Source organism: Natrix helvetica, assembly GCF_964273705.1.
Source record: "Natrix helvetica genome assembly, chromosome: 5".
Lineage (NCBI taxonomy): Eukaryota > Metazoa > Chordata > Lepidosauria > Squamata > Natricidae > Natrix > Natrix helvetica.
The window spans coordinates 145,782,239-145,807,346 of NC_138551.1; the positions used below are offsets into that span (position 1 = coordinate 145,782,239).

At 43.3% G+C, this 25,108-nt stretch overlaps 2 protein-coding genes across 2 annotated transcripts in view; one reads left to right on the forward strand and one right to left on the reverse strand.

Annotated features, from left to right (window-relative positions):
- Nucleotides 1-3,033, reverse strand: part of MTOR (mechanistic target of rapamycin kinase) — a 101,905-nt gene extending 98,872 nt beyond the window's left edge. Inside the window, exons 1-2 of the mRNA XM_081955490.1 lie at nucleotides 2,810-3,033; nucleotides 810-1,001 (exon numbers count right to left, since the gene is read on the reverse strand). Coding sequence (XP_081811616.1) covers nucleotides 810-929 — 120 coding nt within the window. The 5' untranslated portion in view covers nucleotides 930-1,001; nucleotides 2,810-3,033. The remainder of the gene's footprint in view (nucleotides 1-809; nucleotides 1,002-2,809) is intronic.
- Nucleotides 3,034-5,975: 2,942 nt separating this feature from the next.
- Nucleotides 5,976-25,108, forward strand: part of EXOSC10 (exosome component 10) — a 41,960-nt gene continuing 22,827 nt past the window's right edge. The window contains exons 1-10 of the mRNA XM_081955720.1: nucleotides 5,976-6,204; nucleotides 9,012-9,148; nucleotides 10,987-11,110; nucleotides 11,238-11,342; nucleotides 14,382-14,550; nucleotides 15,602-15,713; nucleotides 17,715-17,790; nucleotides 17,918-18,028; nucleotides 19,472-19,615; nucleotides 21,747-21,937. Of these exons, the coding sequence (XP_081811846.1) occupies nucleotides 6,088-6,204; nucleotides 9,012-9,148; nucleotides 10,987-11,110; nucleotides 11,238-11,342; nucleotides 14,382-14,550; nucleotides 15,602-15,713; nucleotides 17,715-17,790; nucleotides 17,918-18,028; nucleotides 19,472-19,615; nucleotides 21,747-21,937 (1,286 nt within the window). The 5' untranslated portion in view covers nucleotides 5,976-6,087. The remainder of the gene's footprint in view (nucleotides 6,205-9,011; nucleotides 9,149-10,986; nucleotides 11,111-11,237; nucleotides 11,343-14,381; nucleotides 14,551-15,601; nucleotides 15,714-17,714; nucleotides 17,791-17,917; nucleotides 18,029-19,471; nucleotides 19,616-21,746; nucleotides 21,938-25,108) is intronic.

Below are 25,108 nucleotides of genomic sequence, written 5' to 3' on the forward strand. Positions count from 1 at the left end.
AATAAGTTCAAGTAATAAATAAATAAAGAATAAAGAATAAAGAATATTTGTAGCTCAGCGTTGACATGAGGGGTCCTTGGTGCCCTCTGAACCTGGTGCTTTTCTTGTAGATGTTTTCATTAACCAAAGAAGGTAACATCATCAGTGCTAGTATCAAAGGAAGGAAGGAAGGAAGGAAGGAAGGAAGGAAGGAAGGAAGGAAGGAAGGAAGGAAAGAAGGTTTATAGCTCAGTGTTGACATGAGGGATGCTTGGTGCTCTCTGATCTTGCTTGTTTTCTTGCAGACGTTTCATGACCCTAACTAGGTAACATCATCAGTGCTGGAAGGAAGGAAGGAGAGAAGGATTGATATATGGGTCCTTGGTGCTCTCTGAGGTTGCTTGTTTTCTTGAAGATGTTTCATGACCCAAACTAGTAACATCATCAGTGCTAGTACCAAAGACAGGAAGGAAGGAAGGAAGGAAGGAAGGAAGGAAGGAAGGAAGGAAGGAAGGAAGGAGGTTTATAGCTCAGGGTTGACATGAGGAGTCGAGTCCTTGGTGCTCTCTGAGCTTGCTGGTTTTCTTGCAGACGTTTCATGACCCTAACTAGGTAACATCATCAGTGCTGGAAGGAAGGAAGGAAGGAAGGAAGGAAGGAAGGAAGGAAGGAAGGAAGGAAGGAAGGAAGGAAGGATAGAAGGATATCTGTAGATCAGGGTTGACATGAGGAGACCTTGGTGCTCTCTGAGCCTGGTAATTTTCTTGGAGACGTTTCATTATCCAAACTAGGTAACATAATCAGTGCTATGACGGGTCTTCCCAACTCACCTCTCGGAGTTCCATGGTGACATAATGCTGCAAATCCTTTGCCGCCTTCGCCCGGGTCTCTTCATTACGGCTCTTGAGGCCACCAGCAAATTGCTGGAGGATAATGACCGTCCCAGACATGGTGGCATAGAGTCTTCCTGGGTTTTCCGTCGGGGGAGAAGCAGGCGCAGGAAAATTTTATCTGGAAGCAACCTAGGAAGGAGAGAGAGAAGAGAAACATTCAAATCCACCCATCTCCTCTGCAGTACAGGTAGCCCTCGACTTACGATCAGTTGAGCCCAAATTTTCTGTGGTTAAGTGAAACATTTCTTAGGTGAGTTTTGCCTCACTTTACGCCCTTTCTTGCCACAGTTGTTAAGTGAATCTGGCTTCCCCATTGATTTTGCTTGTCAAGAGGTCGCAAGGGGGGGGGGGTTGTCATGTGACCTTGGGACACTTCGACGGTCACAAAGATGACTCGGTTGCCAAGAATCTGAGTTTCGTTCACAGGGATGCTGCAGACGTCGTTAACTGTGAAAACAGTTGTTAAGTCACATTTTCGTGCTGTTGTATCTTTGAATTGTCACTAAATGAACTGATTGTAAGTCGAGGGCTACCTGTATTGGAGAAAACTATCTGTTATCAGCCCTTTGAGCAAGGTCCACAGGCAAGGTTTATTCAACCACGGGGATCTGCAAATTTTATTTCATTTCAATTATTTTGTCAAACATGTAAAAAGTTAACAGGGGTTAAGTATAAACATAACTATGAACACAGTAAACGGGTACGAATAAATGGGAGACAGTAGGAATAAATAATAAATAAATGGAATAGATAAAGAATAAAAGGGAGACAGTAGGAATAAGTAATAAATAAATGGAATAGATGAAGAATAAATGGGAGACAGTAGGAATAAGTAATAAATAAATGGAATAGATAAAGAATAAATGGGAGACAGTAGGAATAAGTAATAAATAAATGGAATAGATAAAGAATAAATGGGAGACAGTAGGAATAAGTAATAAATAAATGGAATAGATGAAGAATAAATGGGAGACAGTAGGAATAAATAATAAATAAATGGAATAGATGAAGAATAAATGGGAGACAGTAGGAATAAATAATAAATAAATGGAATAGATAAAGAATAAATGGGAGACAGTAGGAATAAGTAATAAATAAATGGAATAGATGAAGAATAAATGGGAGACAGTAGGAATAAGTAATAAATAAATGGAATAGATAAAGAATAAATGAGAGACAGTAGGAATAAGTAATAAATAAATGGAATAGATGAAGAATAAATGGGAGACAGTAGGAATAAGTAATAAATAAATGGAATAGATGAAGAATAAATGGGAGACAGTAGGAATAAATAATAAATAAATGGAATAGATAAAGAATAAAGGGAGACAATAGGAATAAATAATAAATAAACGGAATAAATGAAGGATAAATGAAGACAGTGGGAATAAATAATGAATAAACACTATAAAGAATGGAGACAGTAGTAGAATAGCCAGATGGGGCCATTCTCGGCATGTCCCCATATTGAGCAGCTGCAGACAGGCCTTCAACATCTGGCACCCCGCCTGCACCCTAAAAGCGGAGCTGCTCTGTGGCCCTGCCAAACCTACCTCAGGAAGGACTAGAAACTTGAACAGGTGAAGTCTGGCTAGAAATGAACCCCCACCCCCATACATATAAATCCCGTTCTCCCCAGAGCTGGGAAATTTGGGGGGGGGGACACAGCTGGTAGGAGCCCCATGACTGACAGGTGAGAGGGGGGGCGCCAAATAAGTGGGAGGGGCCTATCAAGAGAGTCAAGGGGTTTTCAAGGACCAGTGGGCGGGGCCTAGGGAGTGGGCGGGGCAACTGTCTGAGGAGAGAGGCCAAGAGGTCATGGCCGCCGCCGCCGCCTCAAGGCGCCAAAACCCGCCTCAGAAGCTGCAGAGCGGTGGCGGAGGGCAGCAAAACGAGGGAAGAACGGGCAGGCGCTGAGGGGGATTCTCGACACTCACGGCCTTATGCTCCTCCGCCTCACTCCTCCGTCTTCTTCCCCCTCCGCGGCCTGCTCGACTCCGCCATCCCTTTTCTTGCCTCCACTTTTTTTTTCTCCTTTTTTTCTTTTTATTCCGCCCTTTTTGGATCGCCGGCCGATCCGGCCAATCCCCTTCCCGGCACCTGAAGACGGACAAGGGCGCAGCCAATAGAAAGGCGGGAGAGAGAGAGAGAGGGAGAGAGAGAGAGATGACAGGAAGTTAGTCCCGCTCTCCCCGTCTTCTCCTAGACCTAGACCAATCTTTTCCCGAGGCGGGGGGGAAGGTGGGCGTACAGATTGGCCCAATCAAGAAAGAGGACGAAAAGATTGATACCGGAGCGGGCCAACAAGAGCGGGATAAAAAAAAAAGCGTTGGACGCCGAGTGAGGTCCCGCCCCTAATGCTTCCGCCCAAATGGCACGCGGAGCTAGGTTTGCGCGTGCGTGAGAAGTCTCGCCAGCTTCTCGATGGTTGCACAGAGCGGCTTCCTTTCACTTTTCACAGAGCACCGCCTCTTTTCACCGTAATTACCAGATTGACGCGCACGCAAATGATTTGTCCCCATGCACATTCATTTGTTCATCTAAATGTAAGGAGCGTGCATCACTAGTAAATTGTATCTTGTCCTTTTATGTACACTGAAGAACATATGCACCAAAGAGAAATTCCTTGTGTGTCCAATCACACTTGGCCAATAAAGAATTCTATTCTATCCTCCCTTCTGGTCAGATTTTGGTTGGATGGGAACTAATCGAGAGAAGCAACCTAGAATTAAGGAGAAACTTCCTAACAATTAACCAATGGAACGATTTGCACCAGAAGTTGTGGGCACAGTTGTGGAGGCTATTAAGAAAAGACAGGACAGGCTAGATGGAAAAAAGACCAGAAAACTGGTATCATCCAAAATGAGGATAATTTGATAAAACAAATCAGGGACCAGGGTCAAATGCACATAAAAAGGTTGTATAATGTATTGATAGAAATAGACTCAGAAACAGAATTAGTTAAAGTTTGTACGATAAAATGGGCACAAACTTTTGAAGAACCAATAGTGATGGAAACATGGGAAGAGATCTGGGTAAGAAATGTAAAATTTACACAAGCTCAGAACTTGAGAGAGAATTTTTACAACATGTTGTACAGATGGCATTTAGATCCAAAAAGTTTAGCCTGTATGTATCCGAATCTACAATCTAAAATTAATGTTGGAGATGTGACTGTGTTGGTGCCACGTATTACCATATTTGGTGGACTTGTAAAAAACTTAAAGCATTTTGGATAAAAATATGGTGGGTTATTCAAAATATTTTGAAAAAGAGGATAAAGTTCATACCCCAGTTGTTTTTGTTAGGCATAGTTTCAGACTGTACTGTTATAGAGACTAATTTGATTTTGAACCTAACGACGGCAGCAAGATTGTTGGTGGCGCAATATTGGAAGAAGGAAGAGTTGCCCACTATCCAAGAATGGACGTTAAAAGTAGCAAACTTAGCAGAGATGGCCAAAATTTCAGCGTATCTGAAGGACCACTCAGATGAGAAGTACAAGCTGGACTGGAGAAGATGGATTGAATATATTCAAAACAAATACCGAACTAAAAAAATTCAGTTAGCTTATGAATGAAGGCATAAGGAATGCTACAATTTATTCAAAGCTAGTTTAATAAAGGGGGAGTTAAAGCACCAGAATGGTAACATGTTAAAATTAGTTAGCTTATGTTAGCGTATGGTTGTTAAATGTTTATACCCTGTATTTTGCTCTGGGAGGGCGGGGGGAGGGAGGGTGGGAAGAGGGAAGGGTAAGGGGGGTGATAATTGTAAAACTTATTAATTTTTTTTAATAAAAATAAAATAAAACAGAGGACTGCATCTGCAAAAAAAGAAGAAGAGACAGGACAGCCGTTTGTCTGGAATGGTATAGGATCTCCTGCTTGAGCAGGGGGTTGGACTAGAAGATCTCCAAGGCCTCTCCCAGCTCTATGCTGATTGATGGATTGATTGACAGTGAAAACAATCAGTGCAACAGCTTCCCTTCAGAAGTCGTGGCTGCTCTAACAGTGGCAGCTTTTAAGAAAAGACTGGACTTGTCTGAAATGATATGTGTCGCTTATTGTACTTAGCTGCTGAAGCCAAGAAGTGAAGTCTTCAGTCAGGTCCGCTGTTTAAGTGGGAGAATTGGTTTAAATTGATTGGTTGCCTGGCTGACAGCCTGCCTATAAAAGGAGAGCTGTCAGCCAGACTGTTTGCTAGTTATTAGTGACTTGCAATAAAGAGCTTTAGTTGAATATCACTCTGTCGTTTCATTCAACCCCAAATCTAACAGTATGGGTCTACATGAACAGAGGTTGGACTAGAAGACCTAAAAGGTCCCTTCCAGCTTGATTCTGACATCATGCTATGGCTCCTAAACTTTGAGCGCTGTATGCAATGAAATTTCATTTTAATGTAGGCCGATTAGCATACATTTAAAAGGACAATAAAGTTATTCTATACTCTATACTTACGGAATTATAGAAGGAGGAAAGCAGAAACCAGTCAGTTAGATGCTTCTAACAATGCTGTTTGAGGGCAAGGGAAACACAACCCACTGAAACAAGGCTGTGTAAAACCTGGCTTTCCCAAAACTCTGTTCCAAACCCCAAGGTGCTTTTTTTCCCCCCAGAAGCAATTGGACTTTCTGGTGTTTTTTTTTTTTTTTTGAAGATTTTCGCTTCTCCAAGAAGCTTCTTCAGTTCATTTCCACCATTCAGTCAGAGCTGAAGAAGCTTCTTGGAGGAGAAGCGAAACGTCTTCTAAGAAAACAACCAGAAAGTCCAGTTGCCTCTTGAAGAAAAAAAAAAAACCTTTGGGGACAACCATGACCTGAAAGATTGAGAATCTCCATAGACCAGGGGTGTCCAAACTTGGGAACTTTAAGACTTGTGGACTTCAACTCCCAGTCCACAAGTCTTAAAGTTCCCAAGTTTGGACACCCCTGCCATAGACCAAAGGTCCCCAAAATTAGCAGCTTTAAGACTTGGGGAGTTGAAGTCCACAAGTCTTAAAAGTTGCTAAGTTTGGGGACCTCTACCATAAAGAGGGCGGTCTGAACGTTTTGGGTCGCGCTGGGACGACATCTCGCGAGAAGAAGAGAGAGCGCGCGAGAAAACGCGAGGTTTCGCCTGTGCGGGGGATCGCCGTGGCTCTACTGCCCAGTATGGTGGCTGCTTGCGAGGGGGGCCTGTGACGGTAGCGCGGTGGGCCTCGACCTTGGTTGGCCATGGCGACGGCGGAGAGCGGCAAGGGCTTAGGAAGCTCCTCCGAAGCGCCGGCGATGGGAAGCAGCGGCGCGGCGATGGTGCTGCCGGGGTTTAGAGACGCAGATTCCTTCGTGAAGGTATTCGGGAGGGAGGCGCGCATGCGCTTTGGGTTCCTGAGCATGCCGGGCGTTGTAGTTCCAATGCTGCCTGCCCGTTCTGACGTACAATACAAATACCAATCTAACTTTAAAAGTGCCAGAATAAATTATGTTAAAAGCGCGAGCAAAGTTTAAAAAAAAAAGGGGGGGGAATGACTTTAAAAGTGGGCCGACGGAGTGGGCTTTAAGTACACGAACAGGCTTTTTTATTTTTTTATTTTATTTTATTTTATTTTTATTTGGCAATGAAATAAGGAGATTTGGATAAACCTGTCTGTCTCCTTGATCCTGGCTGCAGAAATTGCTAGAAGCTTTTTTCACAAGTTCCTGGGATATTTTCCCATTCAATTTTTATTTTATTTTCCCCCCAATATAAACAGACCCATTTTATGAACAGTACATTGACTCTTTTTCAAGCCACATAAACAATACTCGTGCAAATACATGTGTATACATCAAGTGACAATTTCAACAATATTAGTCTCTCTCCATAATCCTTCATCGTTTTCCCAATGTTTCATAAACATAAATAGCATTTAGCATTGGTTAAATGAATTTTATCCCCGTTTTACCACCTTTCTTGACACGGTTGTTAAATGAAGCAACCATGGTTGTTAAATGAAGCAACCACGGTTGTTAAATTAGTAACACAGTTGTTAAGTAAATCTGGCTCCTAAGGTGACCAACTTTTTTACAATGAAAAGGAGGACAAATAAATTGGGAAAAAAATATCGTAAATAAAAAAAAACATTTTATTCATTGCAACAATAATACACTAAAATATGATATATGCATAATAAAAACATTTGTAACATTTTATATTGTAATTATGCTTACATGCCTGTTAATTATTATTTAAATGAGTACTTTTCCCTTGAATTGCCCCCTACTGCAATACAAAATTCTCCTCTGCAAATATTGCAGAAAACAATGGCATCTTTCTTTGATATGAGGAATGGAAATTCCTTTTTCAATTGATCGTTGAAATGGCATTTCCTCTTTTTTGATTTTTCCATCCCTAAAGGAAATTTAAAATTTTAAATAAAATATAAAGCTACACGAACGATGCAAGCACATTATGAATAAATAAAATTAATTATTACAACTGAAACTTTAATAACATAAGCAAATCAACTTCACTTAAATTTAAATTATTTTACACTTCTGTTGACAACAGGGTTGTATAAACTTGTAAATAAAATTATACGTATTTGGAAATTATTAAATAGATAATGAATTAATAAAACATGAATTGTACTTACCTCTGTATAATTGAATATTCACCGAGAAAGAAATAATTACTGTGAGTAATTATTGCCGATGTGCCGTGAGTCTACTGCGGGCGTATGTGCCGTGTTTCGATAAGAAGTAAACAAAGCCACTTGCGCATGGCTCTCTCAAGGTCCCCCATGCGGAGCGCATGCGTCTCATAATCGCATTTTATACTGCACTATACCGAGCCTTGACGAATTGTCATGTCAAATACAAATACGTCACATAACGCGCAACCGATTAGTCTTCAAATATCAAAAAGGAGGACATGTAGCAGGACACTTTTCGAGGGAGGAAAAATGTGTCATAGGTCACATTTTTCAGTGCCGTTGTAACTTTGAACGGTCATAAATGAACTGTTCTCAGTTCCAAACTGCCTCTAGTTTTCCTTCCTTCCTCTGGGACTGGATTTGGATGGAACTGCATCTCCATGGAGGGAAGTATGCAGTGGAGTACCCCAAGGCTCTGTTTTAGGCCCAGGACTCTTCAACATCTTCATCAATGATTTGGATGAGGGAATAAATGGGGAACTCACCAAATTTGCAGATGACACCAAGCTGGCAGGAATAGCCAACACTCCAGAAGACAGGGTTAAGATACAGAAGGATCTTGACAAACTTGAACATTGGGCACTATCTAATGAAATGAAATTCAATGAGTAAGAAAAAGAGTAATGTTCTACATTTAGGCCACAAAAACGAAATGCACAGGTACAGAATAGGTGGTACCTTGCTCAAGAGTAGTAACTGTGAGAGGGATCTTGGAGTCCTAGTGGACAACCATTTAAATAGGAGCCAGCCGTGGGCAGCAGCTGCCAAAAAAGCCAACCCAGTTCTAGGCTGCATCAACAGAGGGATAGAATCAAGATCACGTGAAGTGTTAATACCACTTTATAATGCCTTGGTAAGGCCACACTTGGAATACTGCATTCAGTTCTGGTCTCCACGATGTAAAAAAGATGTGGAGACTCTAGAAAGAGTGCAGAGAAGAGCAACAAAGAGGATTAGGGGACTGGAGACTAAAACATACGAAGAACGGTTGCAGGAACTGGGCATGAATAGAAGGACTAGGAGTGACATGATAGCAGTGTTCTAATATCTCAGGGGTTGCCACAAAGGAGAGGGAGTCAAGCTATTCTCCAAGGCACCTGAGGGTAGAACAAGAAGCAATGGGTGGAAACTAATCAAGGAGAGAAGCAACTTAGAACTGAGGAGAAATTTCCTGATAGAACAATTAATCAATGGAACAGCTTGCCTCTAGAAGTTGTGTTGGACTGGAAGTCTTTAAGAAGATGTTGGATAGCCATTTGTCTGAAATGGTATAGGGTTTCCTGCCTAGGCAGGGGGTTGGACTAGAAGACCTCTAAGGTCCCTTCCAACTCTGCTATTGTATTGTATTCTATTGTATTTGCTTTGATGGGAGAAGAAAGGCCAAACGATTACGATGATTAAAAAAAGGCAGGCGGGAGAAAATGTTCCATGCGTAACTCTTGCAATCCCCCCGTTCTTCTCCAGCATGCCCTCGGCACGGTGGTCTCGGCTACCAAGGCTTCGTCTGGCCTCCCTCAGCCCGGAGATGAGTACGATTTCTACCGCAGCTTCTGGGGGTTCCAGGCCTACTGCGAAATGCAAGGGGAAAGGCTGCTCCAGTGGTGAGTCTCTACAAATAGATCCCAGCGTCAAACGCCAAGGAGGGGCAGGAAGGGAGCTCGGTCTGCAGGTCATTTGGTCTATTGCCCAGATTAAATGACAGCGTGACACCCAGAGAGGAACATAAGTTGCCTTGCGTGGGTCCGGAAGCATTTGTCTTCCCGCACAGAGCATCCTTTCTTGCTAAGAGGTGATTAATGGCCTTCTAAAGTCTCATTCTCTCTCAATCCTCTCTCTCTCTCTCTCTGCCTGTTTCTCTGTTTCTCTCTCTTTCTTTGTATCTCCCTTTCATGCTCTCTCTTTCTCTCTGTCTATCTCTGCCTGTCTGTCTCTTTCTCTCTCTTTCACACTCTGTCTCTGTCTCTTTCTTTCTCTGTATCTCCCTTTCATGCTCTCTCTGCCTCTTTCTTTCTTTCTTTCTTTCTTTGTCTCTCTCTTTCATGCTCTCTCTGCCTCTCTTTCTCTCTTTGTCTCTCTCTTTCTCGCTCTCTCTGCCTCTCTCTTTCTCTGTATCTCCCTTTCACCCTCTCTCTGCCTCTTTCTTTCTTTGTCTCTCTCTTTCACGCTCTCTCTTTCTCTTTGTCTATCTCTGCCTGTCTGTCTCTTTCTCTCTTTCACACTGTCTCTGTCTCTTTCTTTCTCTGTATCTCCCTTTCACCCTCTCTCTGCCTCTCTCCTCTTTCTTTGTCTCCCTTTCACGCTCTCTCTGCCTCTCTCTTTCTTTCTCTGTATCTCCCTTTCATGCTCTGTCTGCCTCTCTTTCTCTCTTTGTCTCTCTCTTTCTCGCTCTCTCTGCCTCTCTCCTCTTTCTTTGTCTCCCTTTCACGCTCTCTCTGCCTCTCTCTTTCTTTCTCTGTATCTCCCTTTCATGCTCTGTCTGCCTCTCTCTTTCTTTCTTTGTCTCTCTCTTTCACGCTCTCTCTGCCTCTCTCTTTCTTTCTTTGTCACTCCCTTTCATGCTCTCTCTGCCTCTTTCTTTCTTTCTTTCTTTCTTTGTCTCTCTCTTTCATGCTCTCTCTGCCTCTCTTTCTCTCTTTGTCTCTCTCTTTCTCGCTCTCTCTGCCTCTCTCTTTCTCTGTATCTCCCTTTCACCCTCTCTCTGCCTCTTTCTTTCTTTGTATCTCCCTTTCATGCTCTCTCTTTCTCTCTGTCTATCTCTGCCTGTCTGTCTCTTTCTCTCTCTTTCACACTCTGTCTCTGTCTCTTTCTTTCTCTGTATCTCCCTTTCACGCTCTCTCTGCCTCTCTCTTTCTTTCTTTGTCTCTCTCTTTCACGCTCTCTCTGCCTCTCTCTTTCTTTCTTTCTTTGTCTCTCTCTTTCATGCGCTCTCTGCCTCTCTTTCTCTCTTTGTCTCTCTCTTTCTCGCTCTCTCTGCCTCTCTCTTTCTCTGTATCTTCCTTTCACCCTCTCTCTGCCTCTTTCTTTCTTTGTCTCTCTCTTTCACGCTCTCTCTTTCTCTTTGTCTATCTCTGCCTGTCTGTCTCTTTCTCTCTCTTTCACACTGTCTCTGTCTCTTTCTTTCTCTGTATCTCCCTTTCACCCTCTCTCTGCCTCTCTCCTCTTTCTTTGTCTCCCTTTCACGCTCTCTCTGCCTCTCTCTTTCTTTCTCTGTATCTCCCTTTCATGCTCTGTCTGCCTCTCTCTTTCTTTCTTTGTCTCTCTCTTTCATGCTCTCTCTGCCTCTCTCTTTCTTTGCCCCTGTCTTTCATGCTCTCTCTGCCTCTCTCTCTTTCTTTGTCTCTCTCTTTCACGCTCTCTCTGCCTCTCTCTTTCTTTCTTTGTCTCTCTCTCTCTTTCACGCTCTCTCTGCCTCTCCCGCTTTCTCTTTCTCTCTCCTTAGCATGAGTAAAGTGATGCAGTACCACGGGTGCCGGAGTCACCTTCAAGACCACAGCAAGGTGACAGAGCTGGAGGACAAATTCGACCTGCTGGTGGACGCCAATGATGTCATCTTAGAACGTGTGGTGAGCGTAGCAGCACCCTTCCCCGAAGGCTCCCAAGGGATTACTCGGTGGCTCTCTCTCTCTCTCTCCCTTTTCCTGATTGTGATCCGCCCGGCAGCCCCCACAACTTCCTTCTCTGACATTTCAGGGCATGTTATTGGACGAAGCTGCCGGAGTAAAAAAGAACCAGCAGCCGGTCCTTCCCACAGGCCTGCAGCCTCCCAAGACAATCGTCTCTAGCTGGAATCGCAAGGTGAGACTCATTTTTGCTTGGGGTATTAAAGTGCAGGGTTTACTTCTAGGCCAGGGGTGTCAAACCCACGGCCCGGGGGCCGGATCCGACCCACGGGGTGCTTAGATCCGGTCCGTGAGGCTGTCCTGGAAACAGCGGAGGACTGGTTCACACTTGCGGCCTTCCCAAGCTCTGGCAGAGGATTGCAGGAGGCCATCCCAGCCGAAAACGGAGCTCGGGAGCCCATTTCGCTGCCAGAGCACTCAGACCGAACAGGCGCCCTCAACAGCAGTGATGTTGAGTTGGCCATGGCCACCCTGGCCACGTCCACTCCACCCCCCTGAGGTCAAACACAACCCTAATGCGGCCCTCGATGAAATTGAGTTTGACACCCCTATTCTAGGCCGACTTTCCCAAAAATGGTTCTCTCTAGGTGACCTCTGTAGGTTACAGTTCACCTCCAGCTCGTTTGGGGAAGATGAAAGTTTTAAGTTCTGCAGGGGTCCAAGCTGACAATTTGACCAGGCAGGATTTAAAAAAAAAAGGGTTAGATGAAGTATGGTATATGAATTGGCTCTGTGATTCAAAAGTTATGTATTTATGTATCGAGGTAGAGAATTGATAATGATATAAGGTATACATATGTATTGGTTCGACAAGAGGAAATTTGGTATAAGTTTTTAAATGGAGACCATGAAAGTTTAGAAATTTTTGTTATGTATGAAAGCCTATAATATTGAAATTGGATTGATCATGGATATAGTTAGATAAATAATTGATAATGATATAATGTATACATATGTATTGGTTCGACAAGAGGAAATTTGGTATAAATTTTTAAATGGAGACCATGAAAGGAAGTTTAGAAATTTTTGTTATGTATGAAAGCCTATAATATTGAAATTGGATTGATCATGGATATAGTTAGATAAATAATTGATAATGCTAAATGTATACATATGTATTGGTTCGACAAGAGGAGATTTGGTATAAGTTTTTAAATGGTGACCCATGAAAGGAAGTTTTGAAACTTAGTTATGTATGAAAGCCTCTAATATTGAGATTGGATTGATCATGGATATAGTTAGATAAATAATTGACAATGATATAATGTATACATATGTATTGGTTCGACAAGAGGAAATTTGGTATAAGTTTTTAAATGGTGACCCATGAAAGGAAGTTTTGAAACTTAGTTATGTATGACAGCCTATAATTTTGAAATTGGATTGATCATGGATATAGTTAGATAAATAATTGACAATGATATAATGTATACATATGTATTGGTTCGACAAGAGGAAATTTGGTATAAGTTTTTAAATGGTGACCCATGAAAGGAAGTTTTGAAACTTAGTTATGTATGACAGCCTATAATTTTGAAATTGGATTGATCATGGATATAGTTAGATAAATAATTGACAATGATATAATGTATACATATGTATTGGTTCGACAAGAGGAAATATGGTATAAATTTTTAAATGGAGACCATGAAAGGAAGTTTAGACATTTTTGTTATGTATGAAAGCCTATAATTTTGAAATTGGTTTGATCATGGATATAGTTAGATAAATAATTGATAATGATAAAATATATACATATGTATTGGTTCGACAAGAGGAAATTTGGTATACATTTTTAAATGGTGACCACGAAAGGAAGTTTTGAAACTTAGTTATGTATGAAAGCCTCTAATATTGAAATTGGATATAAATTGTAAACCGTGATTAAGAAAGGAGGTTTAGAAACTTTGTTATCAAACATAATTCATTTTTATTTGGAACGTTTCACGAAGATAGAATGTTGTTGGATGATATTGAAAATAGACAATGGAATGCCATTATGTGGTTTTGCTTTGAATTTTGGAGTATTTGTTATAAAGGGATGTTAAAGCAACTATAGTCGTATGAGGGAGGAGGTATGATGATAGTAACATATAGAAATATATTTGATGTAAAATATATAATTTGATATGGATTATAGGTGATGGCTGTGGAAGGGATGCACGAAAGTTCTTTGTAACCAATTGACACACTTTTTATAATTTGTAATGGGAAATGTTTTTATGGTGTTTTGTTGTGTCTTGTTTGTGTCTGTTCAAAAAATAAAAAATAATAATTTTAAAAAAGTTATGTATCTTCAAATCTGAGCTAGGGGAGGAAATTTTAGGCTTTTATTAGCTGGGACTTTCCCAAGAGCATCTAACTCAGTGGTTCTCAACCTGTGTGTCAGGCCTGTAGTTATGTTCTTTTTAGGATCTTTGGCCTGCCACACTTTCTTATAATTTCCTATGTGTTTTAGTAGTGTAATAGTTGGGAGTGGGGAATAGAAAGGAGTAGGATTGTAGAATGGATTGTTGACATTCTTTTGTAGAAGCCAAGGTCATCTTTTGTCTCCGCACCTCGACACCTGACCGGAACCAGAGGGGTGTAGATGCCAGCGTGGAAGATGATGATTGGAACATGTGATGGATTTGTGGGTGTGGGGATAGATCATGAACTTTCAACTGGGTGGAATTCCAGGATGCAAATCAGAGTTGGAATTCCATAGAGGTGCTAACTTGCCTGTAGAATAAATTGGACCTTTAAGGATGTTTTTCCCTTGGACAATGATTTAATTCTGCATGGTATTTAGAACCCTAACACTGTGGGTCGGGATCCCTTTGGGGGTCGAACAGCACTTTCACAGGGGTCGCCTAAGACCGTCGGAAAACATATTTTCGATGGTCTTAGGAACCGAGACCCCAATTTTATGGTTGGGGGGGTCACCACAACATGAGGATATGTATTAAAGGGCCGCGGCATTGGGAAGGTTGAGAACCACTGCTCTAACGGGATGAAAGCAGCGGTAGTATTCAGCTGGTTCAGACCAGTTCGCCTGCCCACCCGTCCCGGCGTTACGCCATCCTATAATAGACACATTTTTGAGGCCGGGAGCATGCGCGGAAGGGGCGCTTGCACCTGTCAAACGGGCGGGCGCAGCGAATTGTTGGTAACGATGTGACAACCCGCCGCTGGATGGAAGCCTCATCTTGGCCTCCAATTTCCCTTTCCCCAGCAAAACCGGGACACCAGCACGAGGTCGAATCTGGAGACGTTTCGCCTTCTCCACGCGAAGAACATTGTCCGTCCTCAGCTCAAGTTCCGTGAGAAGGTGGACAATTCCAACACGCCGTTTGTGGCCAAACTCTTCGTCAAGCCCAACGCTCTGAGGCCCTTGCCCAAAGGTGCGTGGGAAGGGGGGAAACGGAGGAGTTGGACAAACAGATCTATGCTGTGTCCGGCTCAGGGGAGAAATGTTGCCAGTTCACCCAAACTGGTAGTAAAAACATGTTTAACGAAGTTAAAAAAAAAGGTTAAGACGATCAGCTGTGCTGTGCGATGGTAGGAACTTTTATTTTATTTTATTTCTTAGCATTTGGGGTCCGTTTTTGTTCCCAGGAGGCTTCCCTGAGACCTGCTAGGCCAAAAACTGGGGGTGGAAAGAAAGAAAGAAGAAAGAAAGAAAGAAAGAAAGAAAGAAAGAAAGAAAGAAGAGAGGAAGAAAGAAGGAGAAAGAAAGAAAGGGAGGGAGGAAGAAAGAAAGAAAGAGGGAGGGAGGAAGAAAGAAAGAAAGAAGAAAGAAAAGAAAGAAAGAAGAAAGAGAGAGGGGGGAGGGAGGGAGAAAGAAAGAAAGGGAGGGAGGAAGAAAGAAAGAAAGAGGGAGGGAGGAAGAAAGAAAGAAGAAAGAAAAGAAAGAAAGAAGAAAGAGAGGGGGAGGGAGGGAGAAAGAAAGAAAGGGAGGGAGGGAGAAAGAAAGAGGGAGGGAGGAAGAAAGAAAGAAGAAAGAAAAGAAAGAAAGAAGAAAGAGAGGGGGGGAGGGAGAAAGAAAGAAGGAAGGAAGGGAAGGGAGAAAGAAAGGAGGAGAGAAAAAAGGGAGGGAAGGGAGAAAGAAAGAAAAAGAAAGAAAGAAAGGGAGAGAGGAAGAACCACAAACCTGACACTAGACGCAGCTTCAAAGGATACCTTGAAAGAGCACAGCAATCCAGGGCTGGAGGGAACCTGGAGGTCATCTAGTCCAACCCCCTGCTCCAGCAGGACATTGCTAAAGTGAGTTTCCGGCTTTTGAACCGCCAGTCACATGACTACATAGCCACGCCCACAGAACCGGTAGGGGAAAAAAATTAGATTTCGCCACTGGGCTGGCTGTTCCTTCCAACAGCAACAGGCTGGGGATCCTTGGCCATCCTGAGAGGACCAAGGTGGCTGGGTCTTACCGCTTGGTTTCCCTCTCTCCAGCGCTCCTGAAAAGCCGGCCAGAGCGGAAGGAGCGCCCGGAAGATCTGGATGTCCCCGCGGCCCTGGCTGATTTCATCCACCAGCAGAGAACCCAACAGACGGAGCAGGACATGTAAGGACAGGAAGCTTAATTTTATTTCATTGGTTAGAGATGTGGTTAGAAGGCAGCGTTGCAGGCTAATTTCGCTGACTGACGGCAGTTCGATCCTGACCGGCTCAAGGTTGACTCAGCCTTCCATCCTTCAGGGGTCAGTAAAATGGAGACCCAAATTGTTGAGGGAAATAGGCTAACTGCTTAAAGAGAGCTGGGAAGCACTGGGAAGCGGTGTATAAGTCTAAGCGCTATTGCTGTATAGGAGTCATGGTGGTTCAGAGGTTAGAATGTAAGATTGCAGGCTAACTCTGTCCACAATCTGGAGTTCGATCCTGATTTGCTCAAGGTTGCATCCTTCCAGGGCCGGTAAAATGACCCATATTGTTGGGAGTAAGATGCTGATTCTGCAAACCCCTTAGAGAGGGCTGTAAAGCGGCATACAATTCTAAGCGCTATTGCTAAACGTGTTACGGACACCGTTCATTTTAATTTATTAAATTAGTTAAGACTTTGGGCAGCTTTTAAAAAAACGATTTAAAAAGTTAAAATCCACCTCAACGGGCAGCCGGGATGCCATCTGCACCAAGGGGTTTCTTCTTGTGATCTCCCACAAAACCTACAGCAAATTTGTATAGATTCTTGTTGGAATATAAACTAGAGGAGGAACATGTCAAAGAAACAATGGTCGCCTGGGCGAAAAATTTCGGTTACAATGTGGAATTGGCTAAGTGGGAAAAACTTTGGATACTTAATCAGAAACTAACATTGGCTACGGCGTATAAAGAAAATCTTTATAAGATGTTCTACAGATGGCATCTTCCCCCAGCACGGCTTTCCAAAATGTTCAAAAATCTGGCCCCAAATTGTTGGAAGTGTAAAAAAACACCAGGCACTTTCTACCATATGTGGTTGGACGTGCAATGAGGCAAAAAAATATTGGAAAATGATTCAATCGTGGTTAGAACAAATGGTGGGAGAACAAATTATGTTTAAACCAGAAACTTTTCTCCTAGGCATAATACCGGAGGGGTTTAAGAAAGATACACTTTATCTAATTATACATATACTAACTGCAGCGCGCATAACCTATGCACAGTATTGGAAAAAAGAAAATACACCATCAGAGCTTGATATAATCAGAAAAGTGTTGGCCTGTGCAGAAGCAGATAGGCTCACTCTTGAACTTAAAAATAAAGGGGAATCAGAATATTTTGAAGTATGGAACAGTTTTTATGATTGGTATAAGACAAGATGACAAGACTGGAACAAATGTATATATTGTGATTGGACAGAAGGACAGACAATGTATTAAGTAGATTAACTGTTAATGGTTGAAACTAGCTGTACATAATGTGAATGTATGACCACTCCGACTCCGCGGTATTGCATTGTTTTAAATGTAAAAATAATATATATATGTGTGTGTGTGTTGTATTTGTACTGATAAATAAATAAAGGGAGACTAGTATAGATCTATTTCGAGCTAATTAGCTCTCATCAGCTAGCCATACCCTTACTGGGATTTGAACCTGGGCTGTATATATCTTAGGCAGGAGTCTTAGCCACTAAGCCACGGGCTCTCTTCCTTATCAGTTGAGCCAGGGAAATAGGTATGTATTTGTGTTACAACCCCTGGTATGCTTAAATATGGGAGGAAGTGACCTTCCTCCCATATTTAAGCATACCAGGGGTTGTAACACAAATGTGTGTGTGTGTGTGTGTGTGTGTGTGTATAAAACCTACAGCAAATTCAAAGCAGCATCGCCTTTGGAATTCTGGAAATTTCTTTAAATTATAAAGCCACCCATCTCCCATAACAGATTCTGGGCAGCTGTATACTTCAAATAAATACATTTTAATCCCAAAACATCCTAGTAGAAAGTAGTAGAAAGTTTGAGGATCAACCTATTGCCTCGGTTGTCTTCTATTTACTCCTGGTGCTACTATTTGCTTGTTTCTTCATTAGTTAAGAATTGCAACCTTAGTTCCTGATTGTACTGTCCTTCCGGATTCTTGCAGGTTTGTTCACCCTTATCGGTATGAGCTGGAACATTTTTCAGTGCCAGCAGAATTTCTCGAAAAGCCTCAGGTCCAGGTGAGCGCTGGGCCAAGTCCTCCACCTTCCTTCAGTTCCTTCTGTGCTCTGCAGCTGAAATTGCAATGATTTTCTTCCTTCCTTCCTTCCTTCCTTCTTTCCTTCCTTCCTTCCTTCCTTTCTCCAGATGTTCAGACCATTGGCAGAGACTCCCTGCCACTTCATTTCCACCTTGGAGGAGTTGGTGGACTTGAACGAGAAGCTCGTCGGCTGCAAAGAGTTCGCTTTGGATTTGGAGGTGAGGCTTTTTAGTGTAACTTCTTTTTCTTTTATGCTTTTTGTGAGGGGGGGGAGAGGGGGGAAGCAAGGGGCTGTGATTTGGATTCTCGGAAATCGAGAAATGCTAGCAGGGCTTTAAACTGGGGGAGTGTTTTCAAAATTCTCCACTTGTCATTAATTATTTTTCCCTTTGCGGGGAAGATCCGTGCTTTGGGAAAAGTGGGAAGTCTAAAAAAGCAGGATATGTATGTGTCAACATCCAGCTTGAGTATCCCAATAAAACTCCAGGATCATTTCGTTTCTGGAAAGCTTAGTGTTTCTTGAATGCATGGCATAATAAATAATAATAATAAATTTGGATTTATTAGCCGCTCCCTTTCCGGGCAGGACTCGGGGCGGCGTACACCAAGACATATATAAACATACATATATACAAAAGACATACATGCACGGAGGAGGTAATAGATTAAAACATTAAGACAAATTAAAACCATTAACAAATAAAAATCCAATATATATATGCATGGGTAATGTCGAGGTAAAACTAACTCTGAGATTCTCAGGCCCCCAATTCATCATATTAAACAATGATTTTTCCCAGCCAAACCCCACAATCTTCCACATAGATCAAGTAAAAAACTTCTCTTCGTTATGGGAACTATCTGCCTTTTTCTTCACACCTGCTAAGACATCCTTGAAAGGTTTCCAGGCTCTTACAAGCTTCAGTGGAACTGTAGAAGTTTCGTTTCTCCAGTTACCATATTTTTAGGAGTATAAAACTCTCTTTTTCCCCCCTCTAAAAGAGGGTGAAAATTTGGGTGCGTCTTATACACCAAATGAGCCCCCCCCCACATCCCCCCCCCACCCTTTGGCCTCTTCCTCCCAGCAAAATGCCACCTTGCAACAAACAGCAAACAGACTGTTTCAGCTAATCAGCACAGCCTGATTAGCACAAGCAGCTGATTGTCAGTTGGATCGGCCTCCCAACTATCAGCTGTTTCAGGCTGCAGGGATTGCCTATTGACGCCTCCGCAGGCCCAATTTTTGGCCTCCGCATCCCATTTTTTGGCCTCTGCGCACCCCGTTTTCGGCTTCCACATACCCTGTTTTCCACACATTTTGATCCCCGCCGCCCGGAATGGTCGGAAAATGGGGCACATGGAGGCGGCAATAGGCTATGGCAATTGGGAGGCCGATCCAACTGACAATCAGCTGCTTGTGCTAATCAGGCTGTGCTGTAACTGAAACTGACTGTTTGCTGCAAGGAGGCAAATTGCTGGGAGGCAGAGGCAGAATTTTTTCCCCTTTGTTTTCCTCCCCAAAAGCTAAGTGCGTCTTATACTTTGGAGCGTCTTGTACTCCGAAAAATACAGTAACCCATTCAGTTTTACTCTTGATAGTATGTTATCTTATTACCTACTTTGTCATTGTCTACTTTTGTTTCTCTCCCGCTCTCCCGTAGCACCATTCCTATCGGAGTTTCTTGGGGCTGACTTGCCTGATGCAAATTTCTACCCGAACGGAGGACTTCATCATTGACCCGTTAGAACTACGCAGTGACTTGTACATCTTGAACGAAACTTTCACTGACCCTGCAATTGTCAAGGTGAAAAAAGGAGGCAGTTAATACAATAATACAATACAATACAATAGTAGCGTTGGAAGGGACCTTGGAGGTCTTCTAGTCCAACTCCCTGCCTAGGCAGGAAACCCTATACCGTTCCAGACAAATGGCTATCCAACATCTTCTTAAAGACTTCCAGTGTTGGGGCATTCACAACTTCTGGAGGCAACTTCTGTTCCACTGATTAATTGTTCTCACTGTCAGGAAGTTTCTCCTCAGTTCTAAGTTGCTTCTCTCCTTGATTAGTTTCCACCCATTGCTTCTTGTTCTACCCTCAGGTGCCTTGGAGAATAGCTTGACTCCCTCTTCTTTGTGGAAACCCCCAGTTAAGGATGAGAACGAGGCAGATTTGATGCAGGCAGGTTCCCTTTCCATCTAGTTGTCCTTCTGGAGCTAATGAAGCCTTTCTGGGCTTCTTGGGTGGGCTGTCCCTGAGCCCACAGAGTTTCCCCAAAAGCCAGGGTTGCAGAAATGGGGAACTCATGCCCCCCCCCCCCGGAACATCAGCATCCCTTTCCTCTGTGCAAACATCTGGATGTTGACTTTTCCTATCAGTCCCTCCTCGGGGCAGAGGAGAAAGGAACTGAAATAAGTTGAAGGTTGCTGTCGTGGCTGCATCTCTCCTATCCAAGCTTCACGAGCTGATATTAGCAATGGGGGGGGGGGGGGGGCAGGAGATTGGACTGTAAGGAAGAGGGGGGGGGAATGGAAGCCCAGATGAACCTCCTCCTTATGTATGTATGTATGTTTTAGTGTACCTTTGTTATATGTTTGTTTTGTTTACATATTTATTTCGAATGTTTCGTTGTACGCCGCCCCGAGTCCTTCGGGAGAGGGTGCGGCTAAGAAATAAATATATTATTATTATTATTATTATTATTATTATTATTATTGTGAAAAGTACAACTAGCCAACTGAGAAGATGCTGAGCTGGGAACCGAGAACCTGTTTCAGGTGAAATGCTACCGGTTCAGGCCAGTTCGCCTCAACCGGTAGTAAAAACACGCTTAACAAAGTAAAAAAAAAAAAAAAAGTTCCAACGATCAGCTGTCCTGTGCGATGGTAGGAACTTTTTTTTTTTTTTTACTTTTTTAGCATTTGGAGTCTGTTTTTGCTCCCAGGAGTCTTCCCTGAGGCCTGCTAGGCCAAAAATGGGGAATGGGAGGGTGTTAAGAAAGAAAGGAAGGAAAGAAAGAGAGGGGGGAAGGATGGGAGACAAGGGAGAAAGAAAGAAAGCGGAAGGAAGGAAAGAAGGAAGGGAGGGAAAAAGGAGAGAGAGGAAGGACCACAAACCTGGAATTAGACGCAGCTTCAGAGGGTACCTTGAAAGAGCACAGCAATCAGAGTCTCACTGCCTCAAGGTTGACTCAGCCTTCCGTCCTTCCGAGATGGGTAAAATGAAGACCCAGATTGTTGGGGGCAAGAGGCTGACTCTGTAAAGCGCTTAGAGAGGACTGTAAAAGCCTTTCTGTGGCCTGCCAGCAGAGCTGGCAGGAGATTCGGACAGTGAGGAGGTTGGGGAGGAAGATGGGCCAGTCCTGGAGTCTGGAGAAGGCTCTGATGAGGGCTCTGTGTCGGAGGCAGAGATGGGGCCAGGGCCGTATGCCAGTTATCAGCTGCCTTCGGAGTCAGGCATCAGTGAGGCAGAAGAACAGCTGGAGCCTGTTCCCAGTGTGCGCATGCGCAGAGTTGACAGACAAAGGGAACAGCTAAGAAACAAGGGTCGACTTGGGAGTAAGGTGGACGATGAATTGCTCTCCTAAAGGGAATAAAAGAGGAGCGAAAGGGGAGTGGAGTTTGCAGGAGACCATTAGTTTGCTTCATTGGTTCGTGACTCTCCGAGACTCCTGGCCAAGTTTTGCAGAGATCGGCCTGGCAGCTCTCCAAGCCAGAGAAGGTCTGTGACCGTAAATCCTCCCTCGAAAGACTTTGCTGGATGCGAATGAGCAGAATTCACAGTCAATTAATAAAAGGAGTTTTTTGTCGGGACCAGGAGTTGGCTTCAGGCTCTCGGGAAGCCTCGCTCAGAACAGCCTTTGCCTGAATCTGGAGCAGGCAATAGCCCAATAGGTGTCCTTTCAACACTTTGTTCCCTTGACGGGGGGTTCTGCAGGTCCTTCACGGTGCCGATTCGGACGTGGAATGGCTTCAGAGGGACTTTGGCCTCTACCTGGTGAACATCTTCGACACTCACCAGGCGGCTCGGCTGCTCAACCTCGCACGCCATTCTCTGCATCACCTGCTGAAGCTCTATTGCGACGTGGATGCCAAGAAGCAATATCAGCTGGCGGACTGGAGGATTCGGTAAGATTTGTCCCTGGGCTTGTGGGAAGAGCCTTTCCGATGCAGGGTCCCCTCTTCATTCGCTCACTTTGCTCTTTTTAGCTTAGAGAAAAAAGATGGTTGAGACTTTGCGGGGAGGGGGGGGAAGGCGCAGAGAAGAGCAACTAAGATTTAGATTTAGATTTATTAGATTTATATGCCGCCCTTCTCCCAAAGGACTCAGGGCGGCGTACGGCATTAAAAAACACATAGTGCAAGAGTTAAAAGGAAATTAGAAACAGTCCCAATAAAACAAACCCAATTTATATAACACTCACATTTTAAAAATTAAATAAAATTAACAGGCCAGGGCGGCTTGCTGGAAAAGCCAACTTTTTAGGGCGCGTCGGAAGGACCGGAGGTCAGGGATTATGCGAAGCTCCGGGGGCAGCTCATTCCAGAGGGAAGATGATGGAGGGCCTGGAGGCTAAAACATAGGAAGAGCGGCTGCAGGATTTGGGTTCGGCCGGTCTGAAGAAAAGAACTAGGGGTGACACGATAGAAGAACTAGGGGTGACACGCAAAGAAGAGAAAGTCCATTTATTTCCCAAGGCCCCTGTAGGCAGGGCAAGGCAACAATGGATGGAAATTAAACAAGGAGAGGAGCAACCTGGAACGAAGGAGAAATTTTCTGACAGCGAGGACAATGAACAGAAGTTGCCTCCGGAAGTTGTGGTTGCTTCACCATCCCTGGAGGCTTTTAAGAAAAGATGGGACAGCCACCTGTCTGAGATGGTATAAGGCCAGGATGGCAAGCCTATGGCAACCGTGCCAGAAGTCGCACACAGAGCCATCTCCCCGGGCATGCCAGCCGTTGCCCATTGCCCTTCCGGCGCACGCATGCGTGCTGGCCAGCTGGTCTTTGCACGTGCATGCATGCCAAAAACCAGAAGACCAGGTGATTGCTGTACATGCGCACGGCGGAATCCAGAAGCTGAGCTTCCCGGCGCACGCATGCATGCTGGGAAACTGCTCTTCCAGTTCCTGGCGCTCCCACTTTGGTGCCGAAAAGGCTTACCAACACTGGTATAGGTTCTCCTGCTTGAGCAGGGGGTTGGACTAGACTAGAAGACCTCCAAGGTCCCTTCCAGCTCTGTTCTGATTGAAGGCTCCTTCCTTAGAACCTCTTACGACGTCCCTCCGCCAAGGAAGGAGAAAGCAAAGATGCTCTAATCGAAATTCACCTGGGAAAAAGAAACACTTTTTTTTTTAATAGAATTTTATTTTTTTTCTTTAAAAAAGACAAAACAACACATACAGAACAAGAGCAAGGAGGAAAAAGGAAAAAAACACAATTTCATCAAGCATGTCGTTTGGTTACAAGTTTTTGTGCAGCGTTTTTTACAATTAAGAATAAAGTCACTGATTATCCATGAAACATAATTAAATATTTCATTGAGCATTGTGTGTTCAAGTTACCATTCATATTCTTTCATTTGTGACAAGCCTTGTTTCCTTACATCCATAATCATCTACTAGGTAATACTAAGTTTTTATAAAATTGTATCACCGATCTCTAAGCGATAAGAATAAGGATTAAGTCAAAGAATTCCCATTAATTCATATTACACATTTCTACTTTCCGTTAACCATAGAATTTCCGGTCATCCACAACTCCAAATATAATTTTCCATTATTAATTGTCAATCCATGTGGTATTTCAATCTATATTTATATCCATTATTCATTATATCATCGTTATTTCATTTTATATTATAAAATAGTCACCAGCTACAATCACACCCAACAATTTAAATCATCTCACTCTTATACATTAAATACATTATTATTCTTATATCGTATAAGCAAATAGTCTGTTTCATAGTAAAAGCTTAACATGTATAGAAAGAGAAAAAGAGAAACACGACTCTTGACTGCACCCATCTGGGTCTCATATTTTCCTTACCCATCTAGGTAGTCCTTGACTTGCAAGAATTCATTTAGTGACCGCTCAAAGTGATAACGGCGCTGAGAAAAGCGGCTCACGGCTGTTTTTTCATACTCGTTGCAGCCTCCCCGTGGTCACGGGATCCAAATTCAGACCTTTGGCAACCGACTCGTATTTATGTCGGTTGCAGAGTCTCGGGAGGGGGAATCACGTGGCCCCCTTTTGCAACCCCCCCCCTGACAAGCAAAGTCAAAGGGGGGGGAGAGGGGGTCCGATTCACTTAACAACCGTGTTCCTGTCTTAAGAGCTGCAGGGATTCACTTGCGGCAGGAACGGCGGTAAAATAGGACAGAATGTCACTTCGCTGTCTTGCTTGGACCACAGCTGGGGCTCAATTGTGACAATGTTTGTAAAGCATATGCTATTGTGAACTTTAATTAACTTTTAATACTGAAATTAATATGTGTGCATGGTATAGAAAGGATTGCAAGCAAAAAAAAGAATCAAAGGTAAACTAATTTAAGGTGAATAAAGATAGTAAGTTAGCTGATACGTATTAATAATGGAAGGCGAAATGATTATGCCGGGTTACAAACAAGAAAAACATTAGTTGGGAAAGTTATTAGAGGAGGGGGGGGAAATGGAGGGGGAAGGTGGAAATACGCCTAATAATATACTGTATAGTTAAAATTGTAAGATGAGATAAAATAGGGGGGGGCTTAATGATGTAAAAGTATGTAACAGCATTAAGAGGATAGCGGGAAATTTGAATTCGTCTTGCACTGCGTCCAAAAAACAGATTGTTACAGGGGGCGGGGGGAAACAAATGGAATTTGTACCTCTAAAAGAAAAACTAGCCACGAGGAAAATGTTTTTTTTTCCTCTTTTTTCTTCGAGAATACAATTATTAATGCCATTGATACTAAATGGAGTTTGCTGAAAGGCGGAAATACACCACGTAAAATAGAGAATGGAAGGGTGATGAAGAGAGGGAAAGAGAGAGAAAGGAGACAGGAGAAGGAAATAGAAGAGAGGGAAAGAGTAGGAGAGGGGGAAGGTGTGGAAAGAGAGGAGAGGAGAGGGAGAGAGCAAGGGGAGGTAGAGAAGAGAGAGAGGGCAGAGAGAAGAAAGAAGGTAGGGAGGAGGGGAGGAGGAGAGCTGAAGATGAAATAGACCAGGCATGTCCAAAGTGCGGCCTGGGGGCCGAATGCGGCCCTTTTTCAAATTGCAAGCGGCCTGCAGCCTCTTCTCCCCACTGGAGTTAT